General features: G+C 45.8%; 1 protein-coding gene across 5 annotated transcripts in view; it reads left to right on the top strand.

Moving 5' to 3' along the window:
• LOC142590574 (uncharacterized) overlaps window positions 1–25579 on the top strand; it is a 197943-nt gene that overhangs the window by 9318 nt on the left and 163046 nt on the right. For 3 of the 5 annotated variants that reach the window (XM_075702862.1, XM_075702859.1, XM_075702863.1), the window contains exon 1: window positions 20825–20926. In XM_075702862.1, coding sequence (XP_075558977.1) covers window positions 20840–20926 — 87 coding nt within the window. In that variant the 5' untranslated portion in view covers window positions 20825–20839. Of the gene's footprint in view, window positions 1–2544; window positions 2669–20824; window positions 20953–25579 lie in introns of those variants that run through there. The other 2 variants (XM_075702861.1, XM_075702860.1) reach the window with 2 other exon arrangements.

The raw sequence follows: 25579 nt of genomic DNA, 5'->3' as shown, positions 1-25579 counted from the left end.
GTTTAGTTCTGCTTCTTTTCTCGCTCACTTAGAAGAGCATGTAACCCAAAATACATTTGCAAGTGACCACTCTAATCTTATTAACGATACATGGCATCCTCTCCACGCGTTCTTTGCTGCAAACGAGCCTCGCCTAATTAGAAATGTTAAGGAATCCACGTACTTATCACGACACTTCGTAAGTAATTTAAGTAGAGATCATGGTGTATTATAGATCACTGCTTTTATAAGTAAGGCAGCTAAGAAGCTCATTCCTTAAACAAAAGGCACTTCAAGCAAAAGACAGGCCCTCTGGTAAACTTATTATTGCAGATATGAACGAAGGAGACGAGATGAAGCCTGGCGAAAGCTTGGTGAATTGTCTACTTCTGAAGATATACTCTAATTTAAACTCTTTAAATCCAAGGAAGAAGGACTTAAGGACAGACCAGGAGTGGAAGTAGGCAGAGGTCTCTTACGGGTATAACTTAATGCATTGAGGAGATGAAATCATGGAACGGAAAAGAAATATAAAGGGAGAAGAAATCCATCCATTGCTCCTAGTGAATGACTAATATCCTTCAAGACCAAGCAGACGCTCTTGGCTAACACTGGGAGCCCGTATACAATTCCAATAATACTTCCTGGGCATTCTTCAGACGCATATAGTAGTTCGCAAAGCGATCAACCGCGAAAGCAGACAAAATGAACAACATAATCTTGTTCAAAATATCGGCGAAGTGAAAAATTCCTTCACTTTCACGCCAGAGCTCTGCACCGGGCCCTGACAGGTTCATGTGCGACATGATCAAACACCTCCACAGTGACACTCAACAGAACTACTCGTAGATTTCAATGCTATATCGTCTGCCAGGTGCCCCCCGTCTGCATGCAAAGACGCATTTGACATTTCGTTTTTAAATAAGTGAACGACCTCTCATTAGTAACATGTTTACCACCTAATACCGATGACAATTTGTCATTGCAAGCAGATGAAAAAAAAGAACAATGAAGCGTCGCCTTTTGCACTTGATCCAGAAAAAAACTCCTTATTTATTTTAGTGCATCATTATAAGTGGGCGCTGTACAATTGACCCTCGCTTGCGGTTGCAAGAAACCATTGGCGATGCGTTTCTACGCAAACACTCCTAGTCATTCGTACATCTACAACTGGAAATGGCGTGCGACACAAGGTGACGTTATTGAATCCGCCGACACCTGTCAGCAGTGGCCATCAGCAAGAATATGCCGTTTGCATAGTTGTGACGTTACGGGTAAAAGTAGCTAAATCGCTATCACGTCCATTCGCACAAGAAACTACTGTACCATCGGGAGCGCTCAGCAGCTCGCTTTTTATTCTGAAGATTAACTCACTAAGAATATCATTGCCTCCAGCCATCTTTAGTTCTGTGTATCTATACGATGCACAAATTGGTTACAAATCTAGTAAGCCGACAGTGTGTGAGCGACAGTTGTGGCGACATGTCTTGAAACTTAACGTCAACGAAAAGAATTGTGTACTATTGCAAGAAAGGGAATGCTCGTCCCAAAGTCAATTCTTATAATTCTTCTCAGCCACTTTATCTTTCCTACCATAAACTGGTCGAGCACAAGTGCTTTCCTAGCCCATAATCCAGCTAGGCTAATCTGTTTATCGCTATTTATTCTGAGTTTACCCTAGTACAAACGGTCGCTCTTCCAGCACGTATAACAGGCAATACGTCATCACTACTTTTCCTTGTGTTGTCTTGTTAAGCTGATATTACAACCCCGTAGCGCACTTACCTTGCATTAGCGACTATTTTACATTACATATTACAATCGCGATACCACCACTGCTGAAGCATGAACAGCTTGAACAAATAAAAGATTATAAACCGGCTAATTTCTCTGCGACAAACAACGAACATGCCTCCTTCATTTACTCGACCAACTCGATCGTTCTGTCGAGACAAATTGGCGCCTCTTTGTAGAAAAAAGTTTCGGATCGAATAAATTCTTATATTCCAGTCCGACATATATATTCAAATAGTCAAACACCAAGGTATAACAGACACCTTAACAGACTAAGAAACAATGAAACGCCAGTTTTAAATCGCTAAACGGTCCCTAAATCGTGAGCTCTGGTTCTCGTTCAAAACCGCCGCCGTAAGGTACTTATATAACAAAGGGTCTGAGAATTTTCTCTTCTATAACGTCGCCCTTCTCGAGCTATTGAAGACTAATAACAGCAAGAGATTCTGGAGTTGTATTAAAGGGGATGGCACTCAGATGCTTACTCTAATTTCACCAACTGGGCACGCAGTCGCCAACCACGCATGCGCCAATATCAAATGGTAGGTTTGTTCACGCGTGTTCGCCGGCCTCGCATGTTACTCCGCCTCGCTTAATACGATCCAAAGGATACTCACAGATGAGCCACATAGCAGTCATAACTAAATGTAATAAATCAATTATAACTAAATTAGGCTTAAAATTTTGATGTTGTGTTGTTGGAATTAACATTACATTTTTAAACAGTCGTATTGGGTATTGCTCTATAATTTTAGAATTATTTTTTTTCAGTCCCTTCACAACGCTACGTGGCGTCTAGATTGGAAAACGGCTGACCATACAAATCCGTAAAGCTGGTGATACGCATAACCCTTCTAATTATAGGCCCATTAGGTGGACTTCAGTATACTGTAAGGTAAGGGAGCATGCTATTTATTCTAAGGTGTCAGTCATCGTAAATCTAACACTTATTTTAAACCTAGCCAACACTGTTTTGCAAAACATTCTGCTGTGATACGCAGCTTCGCTGCTTTACTAACGACTTGTAATTAAACTTGGATGCAGAATTTCTCGCAGACTGTATTTTTCTTGATGTCGCTAAAGCATTTGTCAAAGTACACCACACATTACTGCTATCTAAACTCACTGCACTAAACATTGATACTAATGTACTTAATCGAACAAAAGCATTCCAGGCCCAGCATATGGAATGCATAAACGCTAATGATCTTCATTCAACTATAACATCCGTCAAATCTTGTGTTCAACAGGCGTCAGAACTTAGGCTGCTCTTATTTTTGATGTACGTTAATCATGTACCTGATAACATCATGCCATCTAAAATTTGTTTTTTTTTTGCAGATGACAGGGTAATATATAGGAAATTTTCTAATGACACTAATATAGCATCTCTTTAGGACGTGTAAACACACTGCTTAACTGCTCTAAAATGTGCGCATGGAACTTAACGTCAAGAAATATAAATTGATGCCAATATTCCCCACTAGTGAAGCTTGTTCTCCCTGTTTACTTGATAACATTCCTTTAGATAATATAAGAAACTACAAATATATCATGTCCACCTTCGCCGAAACATCTTCGCTCGCACAATTATCTTCGCACCAATACTTCGCTCGCACCATTACCATTCGAACAATTCTCACACGCGACATATGTTTGTCCACACTTGGACGATGCATAATCCGTCACATCGTGCCATCTCAATTAACAGCCTTGAAAGCGTCCGGAATCACTCCGCGCAAAGCGTAACACAAATGAAGGCGACACTGAATCTACCTTCCCTTTTTACTCGCAGGAAACAATCACGCCTATGCTTATTTCATAAGATTTATTACCAGAGCGCAGCGCCTCGGTCTGCATGGAATTAATCCAGCACAATTCGTCTCGTCGCGTATACATTATATGCAAAGGCATGTGCGCCTCGCTAAAGCGCACCAGCACACTCGCTTTCATTTTTGCCAGAAACATGCAGCCAATGTAAAAGTCTGCCACCATCTATTGTTAGCATAAGTAATCCCGCTCAATGTAACTGTGCTTTAGGCAACTATGTCTAAATCATGAAACTTGTTGTTATTAATATATCATGTGACTTTTTCATTGCATAAACACGATATTTGCAACTTAAGTATGTATGTATTGATCTATCATTCCTAACTTGTGCATTGTATCGTCTATCAAGAGATTTCGCTGGTAAACTACCATTGTTACTTCTGGTGTATTATACAAGTTGTATTATGACGCGCAATTAGTGAACTCATACAATTTTTCATTCTTGACTTTTCAGTATAATCCTATATTGAACCTATTTTATGTAGCCTCTCCCCTCTATATAGTAGACTTAGTCTTAGGGTGCTGTAAATAAATAAATTATGGAACTACAAAGACAACAGATGCTCGTTAACAAAGAACATACATTTTAAGCATTATACTTGATTCAAAAGTAACATTCATTGGTAATTTTAAATACCTGAAGGAAAAATGACATTGAAAGATCAAAGTTCTCAATGTCATGTTGAACACAAGGTGTAGTGAAACAAACTGCCTCTGCGTACTCGTTTAGACTACGACACCATATTGCTACACCCACTCTGCTACACCCAACTCACTCAAGATGCTGGACCATGCTCACGGTTTTCGTATCCACGTCACGACCGGCGCCTTCCAAGCAAGCCCAATACCGAGCTTCTTTGTTGAGTCTAATGAGTGCTCAGTGCTTCTGCAGAGGACATACGCGAGCTTTACACAATTTCTCTAAATATATTTGAACCCTAACATCCTAGGTACACAATTGGTAATGACATAACTTGTGCCACACGGCTTCGGAATCGACCCACAGTGAGAGAACCCTTCTACCTTCGTGTGAGAAAACTCAGTGAAGAAATGGGTGTGGGTCTTCTGAAGGATCGTCTAATGCCTCCAGTGGAGGGCTTACCGCTGTAACAGTGGTGGTTTTCGAAGCATTCGTGAGGTGGTAAATACTCTACTAACAAGCTCAGTAACTAGTATAACCGATGTAACTTCCTCCACTACTTTACCAGGTCTTGATTAGCTGCCCCGAAATTTCCATAAGTGCGCTGGAAATATTCAAGCCCCGCCCTTTTGGTATTCTTTGTTAAAGTAAGGCCATAACCCACTGCTTTTCTGATGAAATCTTCAAGCGTATCTCATAACCACTCTCTTTTATTTGGCATTGACTCATCAATCCGGCTCTGCGAAAGATGATGTGCAGCGAAGCTGTTGAAAAGTAGCACTACAATGGTTGAGGAGGTTATACAACGTTTATTGCTTTTGAGTAAGGGTAGCAAGGGTAATGTAGATTAGCGGCAGTAGTGGGAGCAATAGTGATTTTGATATTACGCGGACCCTGGTCGTATTACCGTTTCCGCTCCTAGTTTTCACGCTGCTTCTCGGGAGTCCTAACTATTTATCGCCTACACATATCGGGGCTGCAAGAACAATGCAATTCTTTGCTAGGGTGGTGTTTTTATATTTGAACGGCTAGTGACGCCACCGCGCATTTAGTGAACTGTCATCTCCACGGCAGCTTCTGCTACAGTAACCTTTACCAGAAACTCCTAATAACTAACATAAACTTATTGATATCACGAACGCCTTGTCATCAATGATGTTGTTTGGATAATTGTTGTGTACTCGATCGTCAACGATGCAAATGCTGCGTTCAATGTGGTATGCGCAATATCGAAGAATGTATGCACTTTTCGGTTCAATCGTGCAAGTACGTTTTCTTCTTTTTTCGTTTACTTTGAGGAGTCACCACGCAAAAGTCTGCGCAACTAGAGGCTGCCAGCTTCGGTATAGAAGAGGCCACAAACTTCCCATGGGGGAATTGACATATAGTGCGTAGAATTTTTGTAATCATCATTTATAAAGCCTAAACTATAGCTTTGAAGCGAAGACTGTCGTATCTAAAGAGGAAAGCGACTGTAAAGAGTACAAGCCACACTGCTACGATCTCTCTATCAAACTCAATTTAATACCAGTCTCGTGTTTGGTAAATGAAAGGATTGTGGCCTTATTGTTTTTTTTTTCTCGCAGAATTTGCCCGCCGACATGCTCGCCTTTGTTCCAACGTGTCTTCAATTGAAGCTTCTCCCAGTTGTTGCAGACGCATCTGTATGTTGGCTTGTGCTATCCGCGACTTCCTTGTCTGCGCAACCTCTCGCCTGTGTTGTTAACTGCGCCTCTGTTAGACCAAATCAAAACGCGCCAAGCCTATCAACCTACTCGCTTGGCTGTGCGAAATTCGCAAGGGTGTTCTATTGCGCTTGTCGATGCATACGCATATGGTGTGACAGTGTAATACCAGCATTCTTTTCCAGATGTCGCGTCTTTGAATCCAGACGGCGGACACTCTTTTTGCTGTTTTATTTATTTAATTATAAAACAGTTCATGGTTTAAAATGATGAGATCACGAAGCCAGAAAGACGAAGTCAAGGTCAGTTTATGTTTTAACCATCACTCTCACGCTGGCTGATCATTCTTTCCTTCTTACCTACTGCCACCCGATTCATGGCCGATCCTCCGTAGTGGGTTGAGCCATATCCGTACGCACAAAACTAGACCAAAGCTGGCGGACAAAATATCACGTCGAAGTTTCGTACGCCCACAACTAGGTGACGGTAAACATTCACAAGCTTCTGTCTTCACATAAATTCACCTATTCAAGCCTAGATGGCGCTCCGCATCTTTAGGGACATGAATTGGATGGCTTAACGGAAGGGAAGAGAAAACGAGCCCGGGCACCAAGCTCTTCTTCGTGCGCCGTGCTTTTATGCTGGCTTTCTTCGACCTTTAATAACACCTCGTTACGCCAGCAGCATTTTGCGCCTGTGGGACCTTTCAGACTTTCAAGGCCAAATGCGACTTATGAGGTGCTTGCAAATATTTTCTGTTTTGATCAATAATAATGATGGAAATGGTACGCGCTTTGTGGAGTCCACAAATGGAAAAGAGTAACGTCCTAAACAATCGTCGATGATTATTTATACACGGCGAGAACTTTTGAAACAGCGCAGGGAGAACTACGGAGCCGAAAACTCATTTTTTCGATTGCGCATGTGCATATATGCTGCGAATGTAAGCAACTGGGAGCTACGTAAGGTAACACAAACCGTATTATTATTATTTTCGTTCCATATTTATTTCATGCCACTTAACAAGCTTGCATAATAAAGGTAGGTTTCTTTCATGCTCGTCCCAGTTTTCTGGATTTCTGCTATCCATGTCTGGTTTTCCTGGTCCCGTAAACCTCCAGCGGAAATACTTTGTTTAGTAAACACACGGCATTGTACTAGTATTACTGTCGGCACTACCTGACGTAGTAATAAAAGAACAGATGCTCCGCACTTGCGATCCCATGCGCGCAGCTTTGACTTTGCTGCTACAGTATATTGCCGTAGGGTATAAGTCAATAAAAATAATTCCTTCCTTTCATTTGGCACGAAGCCTGAACGACCTCTCCCCTTCCCAAGGAACGATTGCTCAAGGACCACCACAGGCGCGGGCCGTGATACCCTGACAACGTACTATCACAACCAGAGGCGGTCACAGACGCCACACGGCGCACCAAATTACTCTTCGACGAAGTGCCTTTGAAAGTATGCACTTGCGCCACGCAAGTGATGATCCTATGGTCGGCGCCGCTTCGTTACAGAGGCCGGTTCGCTTGGCGTGCCGCTGCCCTACAGCCGCAAGTATTGCCGCAGTCTGCCGCTTTGCCTTCTGCGTTGCTGCTTCCGTTCGCATCGCATACCTCTACGTACAGCATTTTGACTCTTCCACTCCTCTACTGACTAGCACATTCGAAGGCGCAGTGTTGTAGCTTCAAGTAAAGGCCTGCGTGAGCTTGCCAAGACGGCAACGGTGCCCGCATAAACTGTGACAGGCAAACAAAGGAGCGCACTTCGACGCGACAACTACCACAACCCTCCGTTCAAGCGCTAACGATGGCGAAGGCTAGTCTTATTAACCTGACAAGCGGACCGTCACGGAGAACCCGCTAGCTCATGCAAGGGGCCAATGTTGAAGACCTTCACGGGAAGAGCGTCTTCTTCAGGTTCCCAAATTGCCACGTAGTTGTTTTGTGTATGGGGGCAGGTGCGATAGGAGGTGGAGTCGAGCGTAATGGTAATGCGTCATAGATAGAATTTTTGGAATGATTGGACGATTATGAGTGGTCGAGGGAGTCATAAGATTCCCTCGTGTATTCACCTAGAGAATACGACAGTTTTAAAAGTGGACCCCTTTGTTACAGCGATAGTGTCCTGATGCATGCTCTAACATTTACTCAGCTTGGACATTTTGGGTGCTCCTACATACAGAGGGCTTCCATACCTGGAGGCAGTGTAAATATTGCAAAATACATCCTTCCTTTTGCCACTACTCCCAGACGTACCCATCCCTCTGCCTGAAGTATTCCTGGCCTAAACGTTACTCTCAGCCGCAACGCCACCATGTCTGGGACTTTGGACTCTATTGTGTTTGACCTTGGCTCCGATTAGGATATGCTTCCATATAAATAATTGCACATATTCCATGCACTGTGGGAATCAATGGCATTCGCAGCGTTTTACAGGTACCTGTCTAGGCAGTATAGTGTCGGGCTCTACAAAACGATATGTGCCTAATTGAGTAGCTGTCTGTGTGGGACGCGAGCATGCGTGCGTGGGAAACCAGGAGAACGACAACCACGTTGTATACTATCGTATCAAACCAATCACAAGATTTTTACGATGGCCGTTCGATGGAAGCCTACTACATGGTGATTGCTCATCCACTACATAGATAGTGGATAAGCGTAAGCAAGAGAAACATAGATTATCAGGTCAGCAGTGAGCGCGTGGTATACAATTGTTTATATATCACTATTTTCTGTGGTGTATATTAAAACTACGATGGCATTTATAGGTCGGCGAGGAAACGCTAAAACCTTGTTACCTTAGGGGATCAGTAAGTCTGTAAAAATTCTGACACTTTCTGTGAACCGTAATCTGTGGCGGAGGACATACTGGGCGAAGTAGGCCGATCGTGCACCATATATATATATATATATATATGTATACACACACACACACATATATATATATATATATATATATACAACTTTATTATATTCTTGATGGGCTTCCGAGGTGGCGGGGGTCAGCAGACTATCCCCAGTCTGCCCTTCCTCAGACGGCGGCCAGTCCTTGCTTTCTGGCGGCGTCTTAGGCACCTCCAATGAGAACACTGTCTTCGTTTCTGTGATAATAAACGAAGACCACAAATGGCCACGGTGAGCACGTACCTAGCATATTCCCAAGCGCATAACAGTTGCCTGTGTTGCAGCTTCTGCAGAAGCTGAGACCGGCGAAGATGATAAACTATGCAGATTCACTCTCAGTAAAGGTGTCGGAACAGACCTGTCTAATTCGATTAGATTAAATTTCATAGTTTTCGCCATATATAGTGTAACATGACTGGTGGAGCTGATGGGTAACCGTTCCGTGCACTGTGACCAACAGGAAGCTCCAAACTTAAACCGCGACACCTTCGAAGCTGACCTTCGGCACAGCCGGCAACAATTAGGACTACCACAAGAACAAAACCCTTTCTCACTAAATTGTACAACCATGACAACCAGTCCAACGAGTAGCCAGGCCGGAGAGACCCCCACTCCGCTTGTTCCGTGCATTTTCAACACGCCACAAACCCCAAGGTCGTTTCACTGGTGGCGCGTTCGAGGATGTTCAGGACTGGCTAGACCACTCCAATCGAGTTGCCAGCGTTAATGAATGGGACGACCACCGGAAGCTCGGGCATGTCTACGTCGCCCTCGAGGATTCGGCGCGCATTTGGTTCGAAACCAATGAAGCTAGTTTGGCGACCTGGCAAAAATTTTGTAGTGAGCTGTGCAATGCCTACAGAAGTTCAGACCGGAAGTAGCAAGCAGAACGTGCTCTCAATTCCAGGAGTCAAAGACAAAATGGGAGCGTCACCATGTTCGTTGAGGACATTCGCTGCTGTTGCGGCGCGCTCATCCCGGAATGACAGAAGAAAGCACGGTTATTGATGCGGGGCGTGAAAAAGCAGCTGTTTGCAGGCCTAGCGCGCAACCCACCAAGTACCACCGCTGAATTCCTCAACGATGCAATAACGATGCCGCGTATGGTACGGCAGCGGTCGGCGCAGTACGACCGCCCAGGGAACTTTATATCTCCCTCGTCTTCCATGGACACGCCTGATTTGACGACCCTAAAGAAGTTCGCAGTATTGTAAGCGAGGAGCTGCAACAAGTCCATGCAATGTCTCCTCATTCCCACGTGACAGCTCGAAGTGATGTGGTTCGCGAATAGGTCAGGCAGCTGGTAAAACCTCTGGTAGCACCGCCAGTTGTAGCCCCTCTCCTGACGTACGCCGAAGTTTTAAGATCTCCTATGCCGGCAGTCGTCTATCCGTGCCACCCCCCCATACAACAGACGGCACTTCACTCCTCGAGGTCTCAGTACTTTTCGAGCCCTCTGCTTTGCGGAAGCCGAAGTATAAACGTGCGGAAATCCACTGCTAGGCGCACTCCAGACAATCGGACAATCTGCTGCCAAGCAAGTCACCTATACCGCGAGAGCACATACCACCAGACGGGCTTTCCTGGGTTTCGCCCAGACCCACGTTGACTCCGTGATGGGGAGCGTTCGCTAGCTATTGTCTTTACTTGGCGAGCCAGCCATCCCCGACTCTTCCGAGGCCCCCGTCTGATTCTCCATCTCCTCGATGTTATCGTCACCTGGACAACGCTTGCAGTTCCCATGGCGCTAGGGGCCGATCCATTAGGCCCCCAAGCCCATACTGGGGAATCCAGGAGCACCGACCTCCGGCGGTGGGACCGCTGTTGACGGATCTATAAAACACCCTCCTCGCACGATACGTCAGCCGAACGCCAACCATTTCCTTTCACCGTAGCATGCCATCAACTACAAAAATGTTCCCCAGATATCGCCATTCACTAGGACAATTACCCAGTGACTGCCCTCGTTGACAGTGGCACCAATTATTCTGGTATGAATGCCGAACTGTCTACTGAAATGAGAAAAGTCACGACGCCATGGCAGGGACCATGCATTCGGACAGCAGGTGGTCATCTCTTGACGCTGATTGTGAGATGCACCACCTGGCTCCAAATTCGTCAGTCAACATCTGTTGCTTCGTTTATCGTGTTGCGCGAGTGCTCGTGGAAAATCTTACTGGGCATGTATTTTCGTCGAGAGAACGCTGAAGTTATCGACCTTGGGGGTTGATTACAACATTTTTAGACAACTCTGTCCCGGTACTGCAAAATAGTAACACGCGTAAGACAGCATTGTGTGTTGTTGATGACACTGTGACACCCCCGCCGCGAACTAGTATGTTCGTAAACGATGAAAGCGACTGCGACAAAAATAGCAGCGGCATCTCTGAAGGAAACAAGTCGATGCTCTAGGCTCGGCAAGTCTGTGTCGCCCGCGGAATTATTCATCTGAACCGTTGAATGAGTGAGCTTTTAGTGATTAAGTTCAGCGGCGAGTATCAACATCTGGCAAAGCGAACGGCCACTGCTCACTTTGAAGACATTAGGGATGCAATAGAGGGGGGGGGGGGCGGCTACGCTTGCTGAGCTTTCTGCAACCGCCAAGAGTGACCACCGTGGTTTTCAGTACACTCAATGTAAATCCTGAGCCGTAAACCACACATAAAGAGAGACTACGAAGTATTTTATGCATGTTCAGTGATTGTTTCACATCCATGTCTAAAGTAATCCAGATCCCCCTCGCGAGGCACCCTAGTTTAACGGATCCGTCCGAACGTTCCGTGCATCAGCACGCCTACCGCGTGTCACCAAAGGAGTAAGTGATCTGTTGTCAAGGGAAGCGAATGCTAGACGACGAGGTAATTCAACCCTCAACCAGCCCATCGGTGTGGTCCATTGTACTTTTCAAGAGCAAGGACGGCACTCTTCGGTAGTGTATGGATTACCGCAAACTGCTCAGGGTGACGAAAAAAGATGTCTACCCTCTTTCACGCATAAATGACTCTCTAGACCGTCATCGATACGCCCGATACTTCTCCTCACTAGATTTCGGTGGCGGCTACTGACAGATAAGAGTTGATGAATGAGATCGGGAAAAGACTGCTTTCGTAACTCCTGCCGGCCTGTACGAATTTAAGGTGCTGCCCTTCGTATTATACTCAGCTCCCGCGAGCTTTCATAGGATGATTGTGCTATCAAGTCTTAAGTGGGAATCGTGCCTCGTCTATTTAGACGACGTCGTTGTGTTTTCTCTGACACTTCAACAACACTTACGGCAACTTCAGTCCGTGTTTCTTGCAATTCGATGTGCAGAACTGTCGTTGGAACGTGTGAAATGAAATTTTGGTTATCAGGAAGTGAAATTCCTTGGCCACGTTGTTAGTAATGAAGATATTCGGCCAGACCCAGGAAAGAGTACCTCTGCTGCCGCATTTCCGCCACCAGCCAACAAACGTGACTTGCGCCGCTTCTTGGGTCTCTGCTCATGCTACAGAGGCTTTGTGTGGAATTTTTCCAATATCGCAGAACCTCTTACTCGTTTAACGAAGGAGGATATCCCGTTTCTTTGGGGTGCAGAGCAGACAGCCGCCTTATCCAAGCTTCAGCGGCGCCTCCAGACACCACCCTTACATGGACACTCTGATAAAGGTGCCGACACTGAACGGCACACTGATGCTAACATCGGATTTGGTGTTGTCTTCATGAAGTGGCAAGATGGCATTGAACGTGCTATTTCTTACGCTAGCCGCACCCTAACCTGTGCAGAAACGAACTACTCTACCACTGAATAGTACTGCTTAGCTGTCATCCAGGCCATAGCTAAGTTTCGGCCATATTTATATGGTCGTCCGTTCGGAGTAGTTACCGACCATCATGCCCTTTGTTGGCTAGCCGATTACGAAGACCTTTCTGGGCGTCTTGTCAGGTAGAGCCTTCGTCTTGAAGAATGCTATGTAACCATCGTCTACAAGTCTGGACGGAGGCACACTGACGCTGTCGTTCTCGTGCTCCACTTGCAACAGAGTCAAGCGACGCTTATAATAACGGTCGTTTATTTTGTGGTGTCAGTATATCTGACTTACCTCGGCAAGAACTGGAGGATTTAGAACTCGGGCAACTTATCAACTATCTTGAAGGTCGAAGTTTGCCTCCTCCACAGACATTCACGCGTTCACCATCTTCGTTCTGTCTCCGCAACAATGTCTTGTATAAAAAGAATTTATACCCGTCAGTGACTGGACATCTCCTTGTTGTACAATCTGTGCTGCGTGCCGATATTCTGTCCGCCGGCACGAGGAGCCCTCCTCAGGCCTTTTGTGATTCACGCACACCTTGGCTCGAATACGACAACGCTACTACTGGCCTAAGTTTGCTGAGGAAGTCAATCATTACGTGAAAACTTGCTGCGACTGCCAGCGCCGAAAGACTCCACCTCAGAGCCCAGACGATTTTTTGAAGCCTGTTACACCAGCAACAGAACCATTTCAACGAATCCACATAGATTTGCTTGGGTCATTCCATAAGTCTTTTGCTGGCAACCACTGGATTGTTGTTGCGACTGATTACCTGACGTGGTGCTGCGAAACTGGAGCCCTCCATCGAGCCACTGTCAGTGACGTTGCACACTTTTTATCCACAATATAGTCCTACGGCATGGTGCACCAGCAGCAGTATTTACAGATTGTGGTACAGCTTTCACTGCTTACATGATGCAAGACGTCATGATGCTTAGTGGTACAACGCATCGCCGAGCCACTGCATACCATCCTCAGATGAAGATTCTTACGGAGAGGTTAAATATGACAATCGGTGCTATGCTTTCCATGTACGTCGACCGCGAACACAATAGCTGGGACGATGTTTTGCCTTACGTTACATTCGCATACAACACTGCTATTCAAGAAACTACTCGGCGCACTGCTTTCTGTTTGTTCCACGTCCGTCAGGCGACCACCAAGCTGGACGCCAAGCTCCTCCTCGAACAATATGACATTACCTTTGACCCGGTGGAATTTACCCGTCTCGCCGGCGCAGCTTGCGGTATCGCACATGATCGAATCCAGAATGAGAAATTGATAGATTCCCAGAGGTATAACGTTCGCCATCGCGAGGTTGTCTACCAACCCGGTGACCAAGTTTGGGCATGGACCCTGACTCGCCAACGCGGCTGGCTGGAAAATTACTGCGCCGCTACTTCTGCCCATGCAATGCCGTGCGGCCCCACAGCAAGGTGAACTACAAAGTTCCGCCTGAAAACCTGAGCTGGCGATCCCATAGAGTGCCGCCTACCGATGTTGTTCATGTTCCCAGGGTGAAACTGCACCACTCACGTTGACGAGGCCATTCTCACTTCCAATCGCCTTCATCCCGATTCTGTTACACTTTCCTTTTCACAAACTTTATCAGTGTTGCCGTGTATGGGCTTTGTCTTTTTTTCACTGGTACGCAATCGCAGCACCGAGATGATGCTATCTGAAAGGTAGGTAATGCCACTAGCTTAATAGTGGCCTGTGCAGTGGGTTCGCCGCTTCTGCAGAAGCTGAGACCGGCGACGACTGGACGAAAACGCTCTCTCAGTGCAGATGTCCGACCGGACCTGTCTACTTCGATTAAACACAAGCGTTTTCGTCATATATATAGTAATGACATCGTAGTTGAAATCAAGAAAAAGAAATGGGGGGTATCGGCAGGGCATTTAATGAAGAGGAAAGATAATCGACGGTTATTAAGTGTTACGGACTGGATTCCAAGAGAATTGAAGTGTAGCAGGGGGCGGCAGAAAGTTAGGTGGGCGGATGAGATTCAGAAGTTGGCAGGGACAATATACATATATATATATATATATATATATATATATATATATATATATATATATATATATATATATATATATATATATATGCTCTTATGCGAGCCAGTTGCTCAAGTTCCCTAACCGCATGTGCCACGAGGCTATGCTCCAGGTAATTCTGCGTCATGGGCATTTCATTCGCGTGATCTTGGCCTCTTCATCTCATCGTTGTCAGGCCTACCGCCCTAACACAGGAGCCCAAGCTGTCTAATGCAACGGCACTTGTTGAGCGAGTTGGTTCATACTGGGAGAAAATAAATGAACAGCGCGAAATTCAAGACAAACACATTGTAAAGGACACAAGAAAACGCTAAACCGTGTCCCTTACTACATCCTTGTTTCGGATTCCACGCTGTCCATTCATTTCTTCGTTGCCTAATACCTTGCGCCATTATGTCCAACCTACTGCAACTTTTAAAATCAGAGTTAACGTGAGGAAATAGGGGACCTCGTGGTCGCGCTGCCAACGGGGTTATTGCATCGCCATCATTTGATTTTTGTCATTGGACTCTCGTCATGGCGTCGTCCTCACCCCATTTTCATACAGTTGTCATGCATTTATTCTGACACCATAATACACATGTCGTCCTGGTCGTTCAGTTGTCCTAGTTTAAGCTTCGCCATGTCACTCTCGTCATTGTTTCATTGTCACGCCTTCCATTCTGTCCTATTGGTCATTGTTGTCCACTTTCTTGGGCCACTAAGTAAGTGGTCCGGGTCGTGATTAGGTCGTGCTCATTTCATGGTCGTTATTCCGGCTTTTTCATCCCACTGCCGCTATACCGTCATCACGCCATGTTCACCACACAATCGTCGGCATACTCTCGTCCACACGCTGCCGCTTTATCATCGTAACCACTTCAGTAACGACATCGCATTGTCATTTCGCCGTCGTGCGTGTTGCGTATCGTATTGTTATCAAGACCTCATAATTCTATCGTGAATATGCGGCCCCTGTCATGGCGTCAAAGTTCGCTATCATACCTCGGCTGTTAGACCAAGCCGTTCTAGTCGTGCCATCATCATCATCACTCCATCTTGGTCATACTACTCGCGCAATGTCGTCGTGTTCACGCCAACGTCGTGATAAGGTTCTGTGATACAGTGTTCGTCGCGTCAATGTTGTCATACCCGCGTCGTAATCCTGTTGTCTTCATGCTGTTGCCCTGCCATAGTTATCTCACCTTCGTGACCACGAAGAGGCAGAGAAATACGGAGAAAGACATTTATTTCTAATGAGATGGGGTGACTTCATCGTAAGGTGGAGCCCTTAGTTCAGGGCTCCATAGGCTTGCGCCACTCCACGTGCCCGATGGACCAACCATAGCTGCTCTTTATAGTCTAAGCAGGTCAGCACAGGCTCCAATGAGGAGGGTTAAGGTGAAGGAATAGGGGAGCAGCTTGGATGGTGTGGTAATTCCAAGGGGACGCATTCGACGATGAGTACTTTCGGCGAATGTATCGCATCGGCAACACTGTCGCCGTCAGGGACGCACTGATTGGCTAGCTGAGCAATATTGCTTGAGCTGATTGATCGGTTATGCCCAAATTAATGCGATGGCGAGAGCATTGCCGACGCGATCGTGGCAGATTAAATCTCCTACTGGGGTGACATACTGTGGGATGTGCTGCTCCTTAATACGGAAGCTATCAGGGATATTGTGTGGTGTGCAAGATGTCAAGAGAAAAGAAACAAAGGAAGGAATTATTTTCTAGCTTTAGCTACGCAACGGCATCTTATCGTTTAGGGGATTATCTTGTGGAGGGAAATGTCTCCTGTTATCTCTATAATGTTGGAGATATTCAGTGTGGTTCAAGGGCTGTGTTGGTGCGTTGTCTGGGTTGGAGAGCTCTTCGAAAAGCGCCGTCTGGTAAGCGAACTCATGGGCTACCGCTTTAGCGGATGCATTGGCACGGAGAAAGGCCTTTCGAGGTGTCCAGACGATGCGCAGGTAGGGTGTTACCATCCATTGTGCTAAAATACTGCAGGCAGTTTGCGAATCAGTGACCACTGTGATGGGTTGATCAGGCGCCGGTCCGGTTGAAGCATGTACAATTGCTAGGGAGATAGCAGCTCTTCCGCCGTGCCACTGTCTGCAGCGTTGAGCATGGCCGAAGCCCTCATAGTGTCTGTGCTAATAATTATGAGGAGAGAAAGGCCGTGTTTCTGTGGGTACCGGACCAACTTGGTGTAAAGGACTGGTGCGTCCGATGCATCATTGCCAGACTCGAGCTAAGGGTAATGCTCCTGCCTATCTGCAGCTTTTATGGCGATGAGGGTGCATGTTCTGGGGAATGAGAGCCCCATGAATTTTGTTTCGAATGCTAAGCACAAAACGTTCGCCGTCTTCCTGTTATGGTTTTCTTGATGTTTTATATCCAAGCCTGTATAGATTAAGGCACCCCTGCTTTGTAAACTGGGTGCTAAGGTGGCCTCCCATTAGATCCCGCATTTTGTCCACCTCGATTCGTAAGTCGAGCTGTATGGATGCACACTGTGCTAGTCCCAGGGCTGCCTTTAGTTCCGTACAAAGAAGGGTATCTGTCTGGTTCGTCTCGGTATGGATGACGCTTGGTTGGGGCGGTGGCTGGGTGCTCTGCTCTTTATGAGGGCTTGCACGACTCGGATTACGTCTTTTTTTGGCCTTCTTGGCGATTCGTAATGCGCTTTATTATGCGCTTTACATAGGTGATTGGTTGGCATACTTTGCGTAGGGTAAGTGTCGCCTTCCTGTTGTTCTGTATGTGAAGGTCCAGTACACAGAGTCTGTCTATCAATGGAATAAGGCGACCATTCAGATGCAATGGGACGGTTGGTGGTAGATTTGGCATTATGTGTTTTTGAATACCAGCAGGAAATCCGGACTGAGCTGCGTAGGTTAGTCCTCCGGCTGTTCCATACCCTGGTGATTTGCTTACTCCTTCCTGTAGTGCGCCTTCAATGGCGCGGTCAGTCCGTGCGGTCACCCAAATATTTACATCATTCGCGTTCGGCCACGTTGAACAGAGTGGTTCAGAGAACCGAACCCTTTGGAGCCCCTGTGCCGGAAATCTTTATGACAGCTGAACGAATTTCACCTAGGCCGATGGTGGCCGGGCGGTCTTATAGAAAGGCTGGGATATAATTATAGATGAGTTTTCGGCATCCGGAGGATGCAAGATTGTTTAGAATAAGGTCATGTGCTACGTCTAAAGCCTCCTTGAGTTCGAACGCCAGCACTGCTATTGTTTGAGCTGTATTCGGACTCTTGACAACATCATCCTTAAGTTGTAAGAATATGTCTTACCCAGATAGACGTGGTCGATGTCCGATTGATTTATTGAGGAAGAATTGTTTAGTTTCAAGGAAGACTGGAGGCTTGAATGCTCTGTGCGCGAATGGGTCTGATAGTTCGGATGGCGAAGGATTTCGCTGGTTTCTGAATTAAAGCAATATCGGTGTGTCACCATTCTTGTGGAAGCGTTTCACTTTTTTTTTCAATTCGCGTTGTACAATTCAATGAGTTGTCGAGTTGCCTGGTTGTCAAGGTTTCATAGTAGTGCATAATGAATGCCGTATGCTCCGGGTGCCGTTTTTTATCTTATGCCGCATAGGGTTGCCCTCACTTCTTTCTCTATTATCTCGGCGTGCAATTTGGTTTCTTTCTCGTGTGGATAGACTTTTTACTCTGGTCGGTGTCCTCTAGCTATGTATCGGTCCCGCAGTGTGTAGTGAATAGCTTCGTCATCGATTTGTTCTCTGGGGGTGATACTGCGGACGGTGTTGGTCGTGTGCGTTTTTGGGTGCTTTGGGTTGAGTAGTGCTCTTAGGGTGGACGATATTTTGGTTGTACTTAGTGTGTCATTAAGATGGTCACAGAGTTTGTCCCATTCGTCATTTGTGAGGTTGCTGGGATCGGCGCAATTCTGTGATCCGCGCGAGCCTACGGTTGTGCCGTCCCTCGTCCGTAATTCGGCCAGGTCTCTTTGCATACATCCGGTCTCCGTCGTTCCAGTGAGTTGCTTGGTGGCAGCTTTAAAATACTGCTCGTACATGTTTTTTCCACTTGTGTAGGGCTGGTGGGCCGCATTATTAATACATGGTTTTGCGGCGATAAGAAGAGCCCCAGTTTGCTATGCAGATGCCACGTCCTGCGGTGGGCGTGGCTACCAGTTGGACTTCTGTGGCGAGAATGATGCGGTCCTGCCTCGATCAGTTATAGTCTTGCCGCTAATTCTTCATCCAGTGAGCTGGTGACGGTGACGTTCTGCTCTCGGATTATGCAAATGTTTAGCATAAGAAGGTGTTTTCGTTTAATTCAGCCAGCGTTCATATGGCTGGGGCAATAGAGTTTTGCAGCCACTCACCCAGACTCAGTCCATCTTACGATCGGAAAACCAAATTCTAGTTCTTGACCGGTAGCGGGGGCAGCTGCGAGCTCTTATTGCGCAATATCAGATGTGCCTGTCCTTGCTCTGTAGATTTGGTTTATTTTTTTTTTGGGGGGGGGGTGGCAACCTCGGTGTAGCATGGACATATTTCTTGCGCTTTCGGGCACCAGAAACCAAGTCCCGTCTTCGTTGACTTGACTCCGTTCTTGATACATTGCAGCGGCTGGTCTAATTTTGTTCACTGCCGCGGCAGGTATGCGGTCACAGAAAGCCATCTTAATGTATTATTGCAGTGGTCATGAGCGGCAAGCGATACTGCCGCGCTGTATTCGCAGCGCCTAAGAAAGGCCTAGCGCAAGGGCCTGCTCGCCTCCAAATGTCCTAGGGCACAAAAATCCCGAGGTCTCAGTGGCTTAGGGAGATCTTGTTCTCAAAATATTCCGCCGGTTAAGATGCGTCGATTCCTGGTTGTTAGCACGTCACACACGCAATAGTTCAGATGTGTGGTGTTCTAGGAGCCGGAACCTCTTCGGAGCGCGTCTTTCGCTTGCAGTGTTCTTCCAGTAAGAGCGGAGTCCTCATCCATTCGTTGTCATATCGTCGTCGGGGTGCCGCAACAAAAGTTTGATCACACTCATCCTAAATTTGATTCCTGCTTTGTGATGCGCTTCCGCTAGAATAGCAGCTTGGTCTTGTTGGTTTTCCATCCTGCTGTTAACAGCGCAAAACGTAGACGAGAGACGAGACAAGAAGACGACTCTGCGGCGCTTGTGGTGTCATCTTGTCTCGCCTCTCGTCTACATTTTGCGCTGTTAACAGCAGGGCCATGCGGACGTGGTTGCGGTCCTCGTCATCTCGTTGCCCTCATGTCGTCGTTATCATGTTGCCGTCGTTATTCCTCCTCATAACTTAAGGAGGTACATCTAATTGTCGCCATGGCGTCGTAGTTATACGTGTTTGTTGGTCCTCAGATAGAATTATTTGTTCGTCATTACATCGTCACTGCGTATGCGTCATATAATCGTAGTCATGCGCATGTTTTCAAAAGCCGCATTGGCAAGCGAGTTTCATAGCAACGTGGGCCAATAAAGAAGTTCGTGCTGTAGAGCTCAAGGAGCAAAAATCGCAGCATTAGCACTTCATGTGTTAAGCAAACGTGACTTCAGTAATATGGTCTCTCGCTACATTCCTTCATTGCTACTAGGACTACAGTTGACAGTCATCGTGAGATGAGTTTTGCCGCAAATTATTTATTCAGAGAGCTCGCTTACTTTCAAAAGGGACAAACATGCGTGCGATCGGGTTCTCATGATTATAGTAATCATTAACAGGACAAAAATGAATAGAGCACGCGACTGCTCTGCTCGAGAGCACAGATTGGATTCACACATCGGTAATGAGTCATTTTCTTTAAAGCAAGGCAAGACAGGAACCTACGTACCTACCCCAAAGTGCGAAGAGTAAGCTCATCATTCTTCGATGCCCTTCTACCTTTTCTCGATCTTTTATAACCCGTCGTGACGCCAGTGACGTTTTGTGCTTGACGGCATCAGAATGGGGCAAATGGCCCAAACTCACCTCTGACGTTTCGGAAAAATTTTCCAAGCCAATGAACTTTCATAAACATAATAATGGTCATGCGCTGCGTTGAAGACAAGAAAGGACACGTCACGCTCTTCTGCGGACTTTCCTTGATGTTTTACAAGAAGTTGTGACGCCAGCAGCGTATTGTGCATGACGTCAGCAGAATTAATTGTGTGGAAATTTTGATCCAAGAAGGATGATTGTTCCGCTACATAAAGCAGCTTGCCTTACCAAAATAATCGCGTGCCCTGTTTTGCTGTGTGTCATCTGGCTCTCATCCACGGTGAGACGGATATCACTTTGTTTCAGGTGTTTACTATGCGATTTGCATTTCCCTTCATGAGTCGCTGCTTTAAAAGCGGCCAATAGAGACAAGCGGACTTGTGGTAACCGTACGGAGATAGTTTTTTTAAACAGGGAAAAGGCTCCATCAAGTGTCAATGCCAAATTAGAGAAGGTCTATGAGCATGGTAGTTCAAGTGGTTCTTTGAATAGAGTTTGAATATATCTCCGTATTCTGCTTCTTTATTTTTCTATTTTTTCGTAATCATTATTCGCGCAATTGGTATGTCATTCGTATCGTATTTCACGAGCAATTATTTCGACCTTGTCTTGTTTAGCGAGGATGTTTAGTTGTTCATTTATTGTTTCAGCGTTTGATACTGCAATACACCACTTGCCTCGGTTTTCTAAGTGCGATTTCACGGCGAGAAACAGTATAGTGGCACCGAGTGTACATGGCTTCCTGAGAGCACACGCCCGCGGCTCTCCCCTCCCCAGCTTCTCAGACCAAGCTCTCCTCTCTTGCCTTAAATTTAATGATGCTGATTTATCGGCATTCTCTTCAAAACGGGCCAGTGAGAAATTGTCATATAGCATGTCTGTTGTAATCATGTGATATATATGTATTCGTAGCTCTATTATTTTGTGGAAATCTGGGTATTTTATGTATATTAGGATATCTGCATCTTACTTGTATAGTTACCAGTGCCTGTAACGGATCCGTGGCTATGACTCCAATCCACCCCTTTCTGTGCGCGAATACTCTAAACGTATCTCGCTTTTCTCTACTGCTGACCCGTTAGTGGTTCTCGAACGAGTACAATATACGGTGGTCTCGTCGGGTGAATACATTCGCATACAGTTAGGATGTGCGTCTACGTATTTCAGCTGGAGCAATCGTCTGCCTGGTCCTTAGCGAATATTTGCTCTTGTACGTTTTTTTTCCTTAGGACGCTAGTTCGAGCTTCAGAAAGCATGGTACTGGCCGTTCCGTTATCGTGCGCATTATTCCTTCTAATTTGTTTCTCGTCATTCTTGCAAATATACATAATCTTTTTTGTTCCCATCTTTGGCATCCTATTTAAAGTCTATGTGTCTGATTTTCTTCGTTATGGATCCTGGCCGTGAATATCACTTTCAATTACCCTCTGCTTATTTACCGATTATGTTGAGCTATTGCTTCATTCGATGTCCACGCACTTCAGGTACAGATTTCTGTACTTTATGTGCCACTGTATTTCCATGCACGTTCCCGTGTCTTTCTTCAAAACTGCTGACGTGTGTTTCACGGACTTCAAAAGAGGTACAGCCAATTCGTCCAGCGCTTTCTCATTTGTGGTTTTACCTCTAGCGCCTTTATACAACCAGCTTACTGATCTTTTGTAACCTTTTATTGCCTACAAGTTATGCAATTTTTAGCACATTTTCTTTTGCAAACGTTAGTGCTGCCCGAATTAGTCACTGTGCAGCATCCTCGCACCACCTCATACCGTTCGCAGCCCCAGAGAGATCTGTTTTTACATTGCTACATTGCGCTTGCCCTTAGTTTCTAGATCCTCCTGATGGGTGCTTGTGTATATCTTTACTTCGTTTATGCCCCCCGCCCTCCCCGTAGCTGAGATATACTTAGGGTATGCTGGGTGAGAGATGATGTTGGGCAAGAGACGCTCCTCAATTTAAATGCCGACATTACTGGTCTCTTCATTAAACATTCTAAATTCCGTTTTCTCTAGGCTAAGGTTAAGGCGTTTCTGCCCAAACGGAGGCGCTAATTCGCCTTCTGATAGCGGGCGTGAACTGCGTATGGGCTACTGTGCACACGGCTTCATTCGAAGTTACAAAGTACGACCTGCCAACGCCGTCCACATTGCCCCGTTACAAGTAAGATGCCACAATATATGTTCAGGCGGATTCCAGCGAACTCCCTTTTGGTGACGTGCGGCTTCAGCGTGATGACTGCCGCTTGGGTTGTCATGTGGCATACGAGAGCCGAAAGCCGATAGGCTCCGAAACATGGTACCCTTCATAATTATTAAATATATTTAGGAAGACTGGAGGCCTTAGAAAGCCCCGGCAGGAGGGGAAAGGTACATACAAAAAAGAAAACACTACAGATTGACGAAGGAGTAGAAAAAGCTCCGGAAAAATGTAATAGAAAGTAGGAACACACAATGAGTAAAGCACTTAAATAATGCATAGGGAGCGGCAAATACAAATTGAAACATTGTTTCATAAGCACAATTTCGAAGCACTGGATATGTAATAGATAAAAAGAGAAGTGCGCAATTGAAAATTATTACAACGCGTAAATCAATCAATATTGCGCAGCGATCCAAACTGAAACAATATTTCGTAACCACAAGCATTAATATTAGATAGTAATAGGCGCAATCCAGTCACGGCTGACAAGTTTGTTATAATGTAGGCTGTTCCATTCCGTTACTGTATATAACTCGAATTGTTGTCCGTCGTATGGGCTGTCGACTTATTCAGGTCACTTTTTTACTCGAAAGAGTTCACTGTTGTCAAGGAAAAATGCAGCACGAAACAAACACTAACCTGACAGCTAAGATTTCGCTCTGTAACCTGAAGCTACAAAGCTTCACCTTCACCGCAGGCCACAGGTGTGTCTGACGTTATGCTGACGTCGACTTTCCTTCAAACGCACCATTGTCCTTTATTTTGGCAGCGCTGCTCTTTTTCAGTTCGGCAGGTGTTCAACTGTGGCGTTCCTGCTATGCGAGGAGTTGATAAGACAACCGCCCCGATTTTAGCACGACTGAACTTTCAATCTCAACGCACCTGCAGAGTTCCATTCTTCAGCCAGGATTCTCGTGAACCGCTCCCACTTTTTAGGAGACTGGTTCACAGTCAGTCCATCGGCTATCAGAACTGATGTGGTAGCTATGTATCATGACCTTCCTTTTTCCGGTCCTCTAGGTGAACAGAAGACTCTTATGGCACTTTTTAAATAATTCTGGTGGTCTCATATGCTTAAGACAGCCGCACGCGGCGATTCAGCTTGCAGAAAGTGTGAGAAGCGAAAGCTTGTGCCTCACCGCCCAAAACGCCCTATTCTGCTTAACACTCAAGCGAATCGCTGTTTTGAAGTCATCGGCACGGACCACCTCGGTCCATTTCCAAGAACACTGAGTGGGAATCGCTGCATGATTGTCTTTACAGATCGCCTAAAAATGTGTAGAAACTAAGGCTGTCAGGCTACCTATGCTTCACATCTGATCGCCTTCTTGTGAAAAATATTTATTTTCAGACACAGGGTACCTTTCAGGGCGATTACATATCGCGACACGCCTTTGTTGTCACGGGCATTCGAAAGTGTGCCTAAAGAGCGTGACAAAAAATATGCTCCCCATGCCATCCATAGACAGTCAAGTCGAACGAGCCAATCGAAATTTAACATATATGTTGGACTGTTTACAATAGATATTTAACCTCCCGGGGGCGCCAAAAAAGTGGGCATGACAGCAGCCTCAGCGGCAACATGCTAAGGAATCCCGTCTGTTTCGTACTGTAGGTTGTGGCCGTTCTGCTTCAAACCGAGTCATCATCATCATCATCATCATTTATTGACCCTTAAAGGCCCTTGGCTTAGGGCATTACATAAGGGGGGGGGGAGCAGTCGTTACATATACAATGGTCGGTAACAACAAAAAAGCAACACAAAGTTCAGGATTCATGTTCAACATTAACATCATTAGAAGCATCAACACTAAGATAGACACAGCGGCTCAAGAACAACTTGGAAACAAAACAAAACACGCATACACATTCAAAAACACGGCAAAATAGCTCAGCTCTTGAAATGTGCTGTTAATAAGTGCCTGAATTTATTAGGTTCTATTTCAGTAACTATGGAATCGGGTAAGTCATTCCACAATGTAATGGAGCTAGGTAAAAAAGATTTATTAAATGAGTTTGTGGAGCCATGTATGCGCTGCAAACTTAAGGAGTTGAAAAGACGGCGTGAGGTGCGAAGCGGCGGGTGTAATACAGAATTTCTTAGCTGCGGGAAGGTATAGTATAATTTGTGAAATAGGCAAAGCTGTGAAATTTTACGCCGAAGTACCAGGGGTTCAAGATAAAGGGATGCCTTGATAAGAGTTATACTGTGTCGTCTGTCATACTGCGATGTGATAAAACGGGCCGCGCGATTTTGGATTTTGGATCATGCGGTTGTTTTCCCGCTGCACCACACAGCAATGAAATCTTGGGGGCGTATCCGATGTCATCGACACGTGCCGGTGACATTTGCCTCGTGAAAGATTCGTCGCCACCAACTATCATCACCGCATCTATGCGAACTGTGTTTACGTCGGACCACATGACCCGCTTCCACGCTATAAAAGGCCAGACCACACCGAGCTTCACCAGTGGGCATGGCAGCAGCCTCAGCGGCAACATGCTAAGGAATCCCTTTTGTTTCGTACTGCAGGTTAGTCAGTACTTACCTACTAAATGCTATCGAAGCGATGATCGCTTCTTAGTGCTGCTGCCCTGCCCACTATCTTTTTTAAACGTGTTCAATTATGTCTTTTCTATGCCAAGTGACTTGCTGGTATTTTGCGATATAGAGGCATATCCGGGTCCAACAGAAAAAGAAATAGTTTCCAAATTTCTGATTGGCCGGGGAAAG

Source organism: Dermacentor variabilis, chromosome 8 (genome assembly GCF_050947875.1).
Source record: "Dermacentor variabilis isolate Ectoservices chromosome 8, ASM5094787v1, whole genome shotgun sequence".
NCBI classification, from domain to species: Eukaryota; Metazoa; Arthropoda; class Arachnida; order Ixodida; family Ixodidae; genus Dermacentor; species Dermacentor variabilis.
The sequence above is the reverse complement of the archived record's forward strand: the minus strand, read 5'-3'. Positions and strand labels throughout refer to the sequence as shown.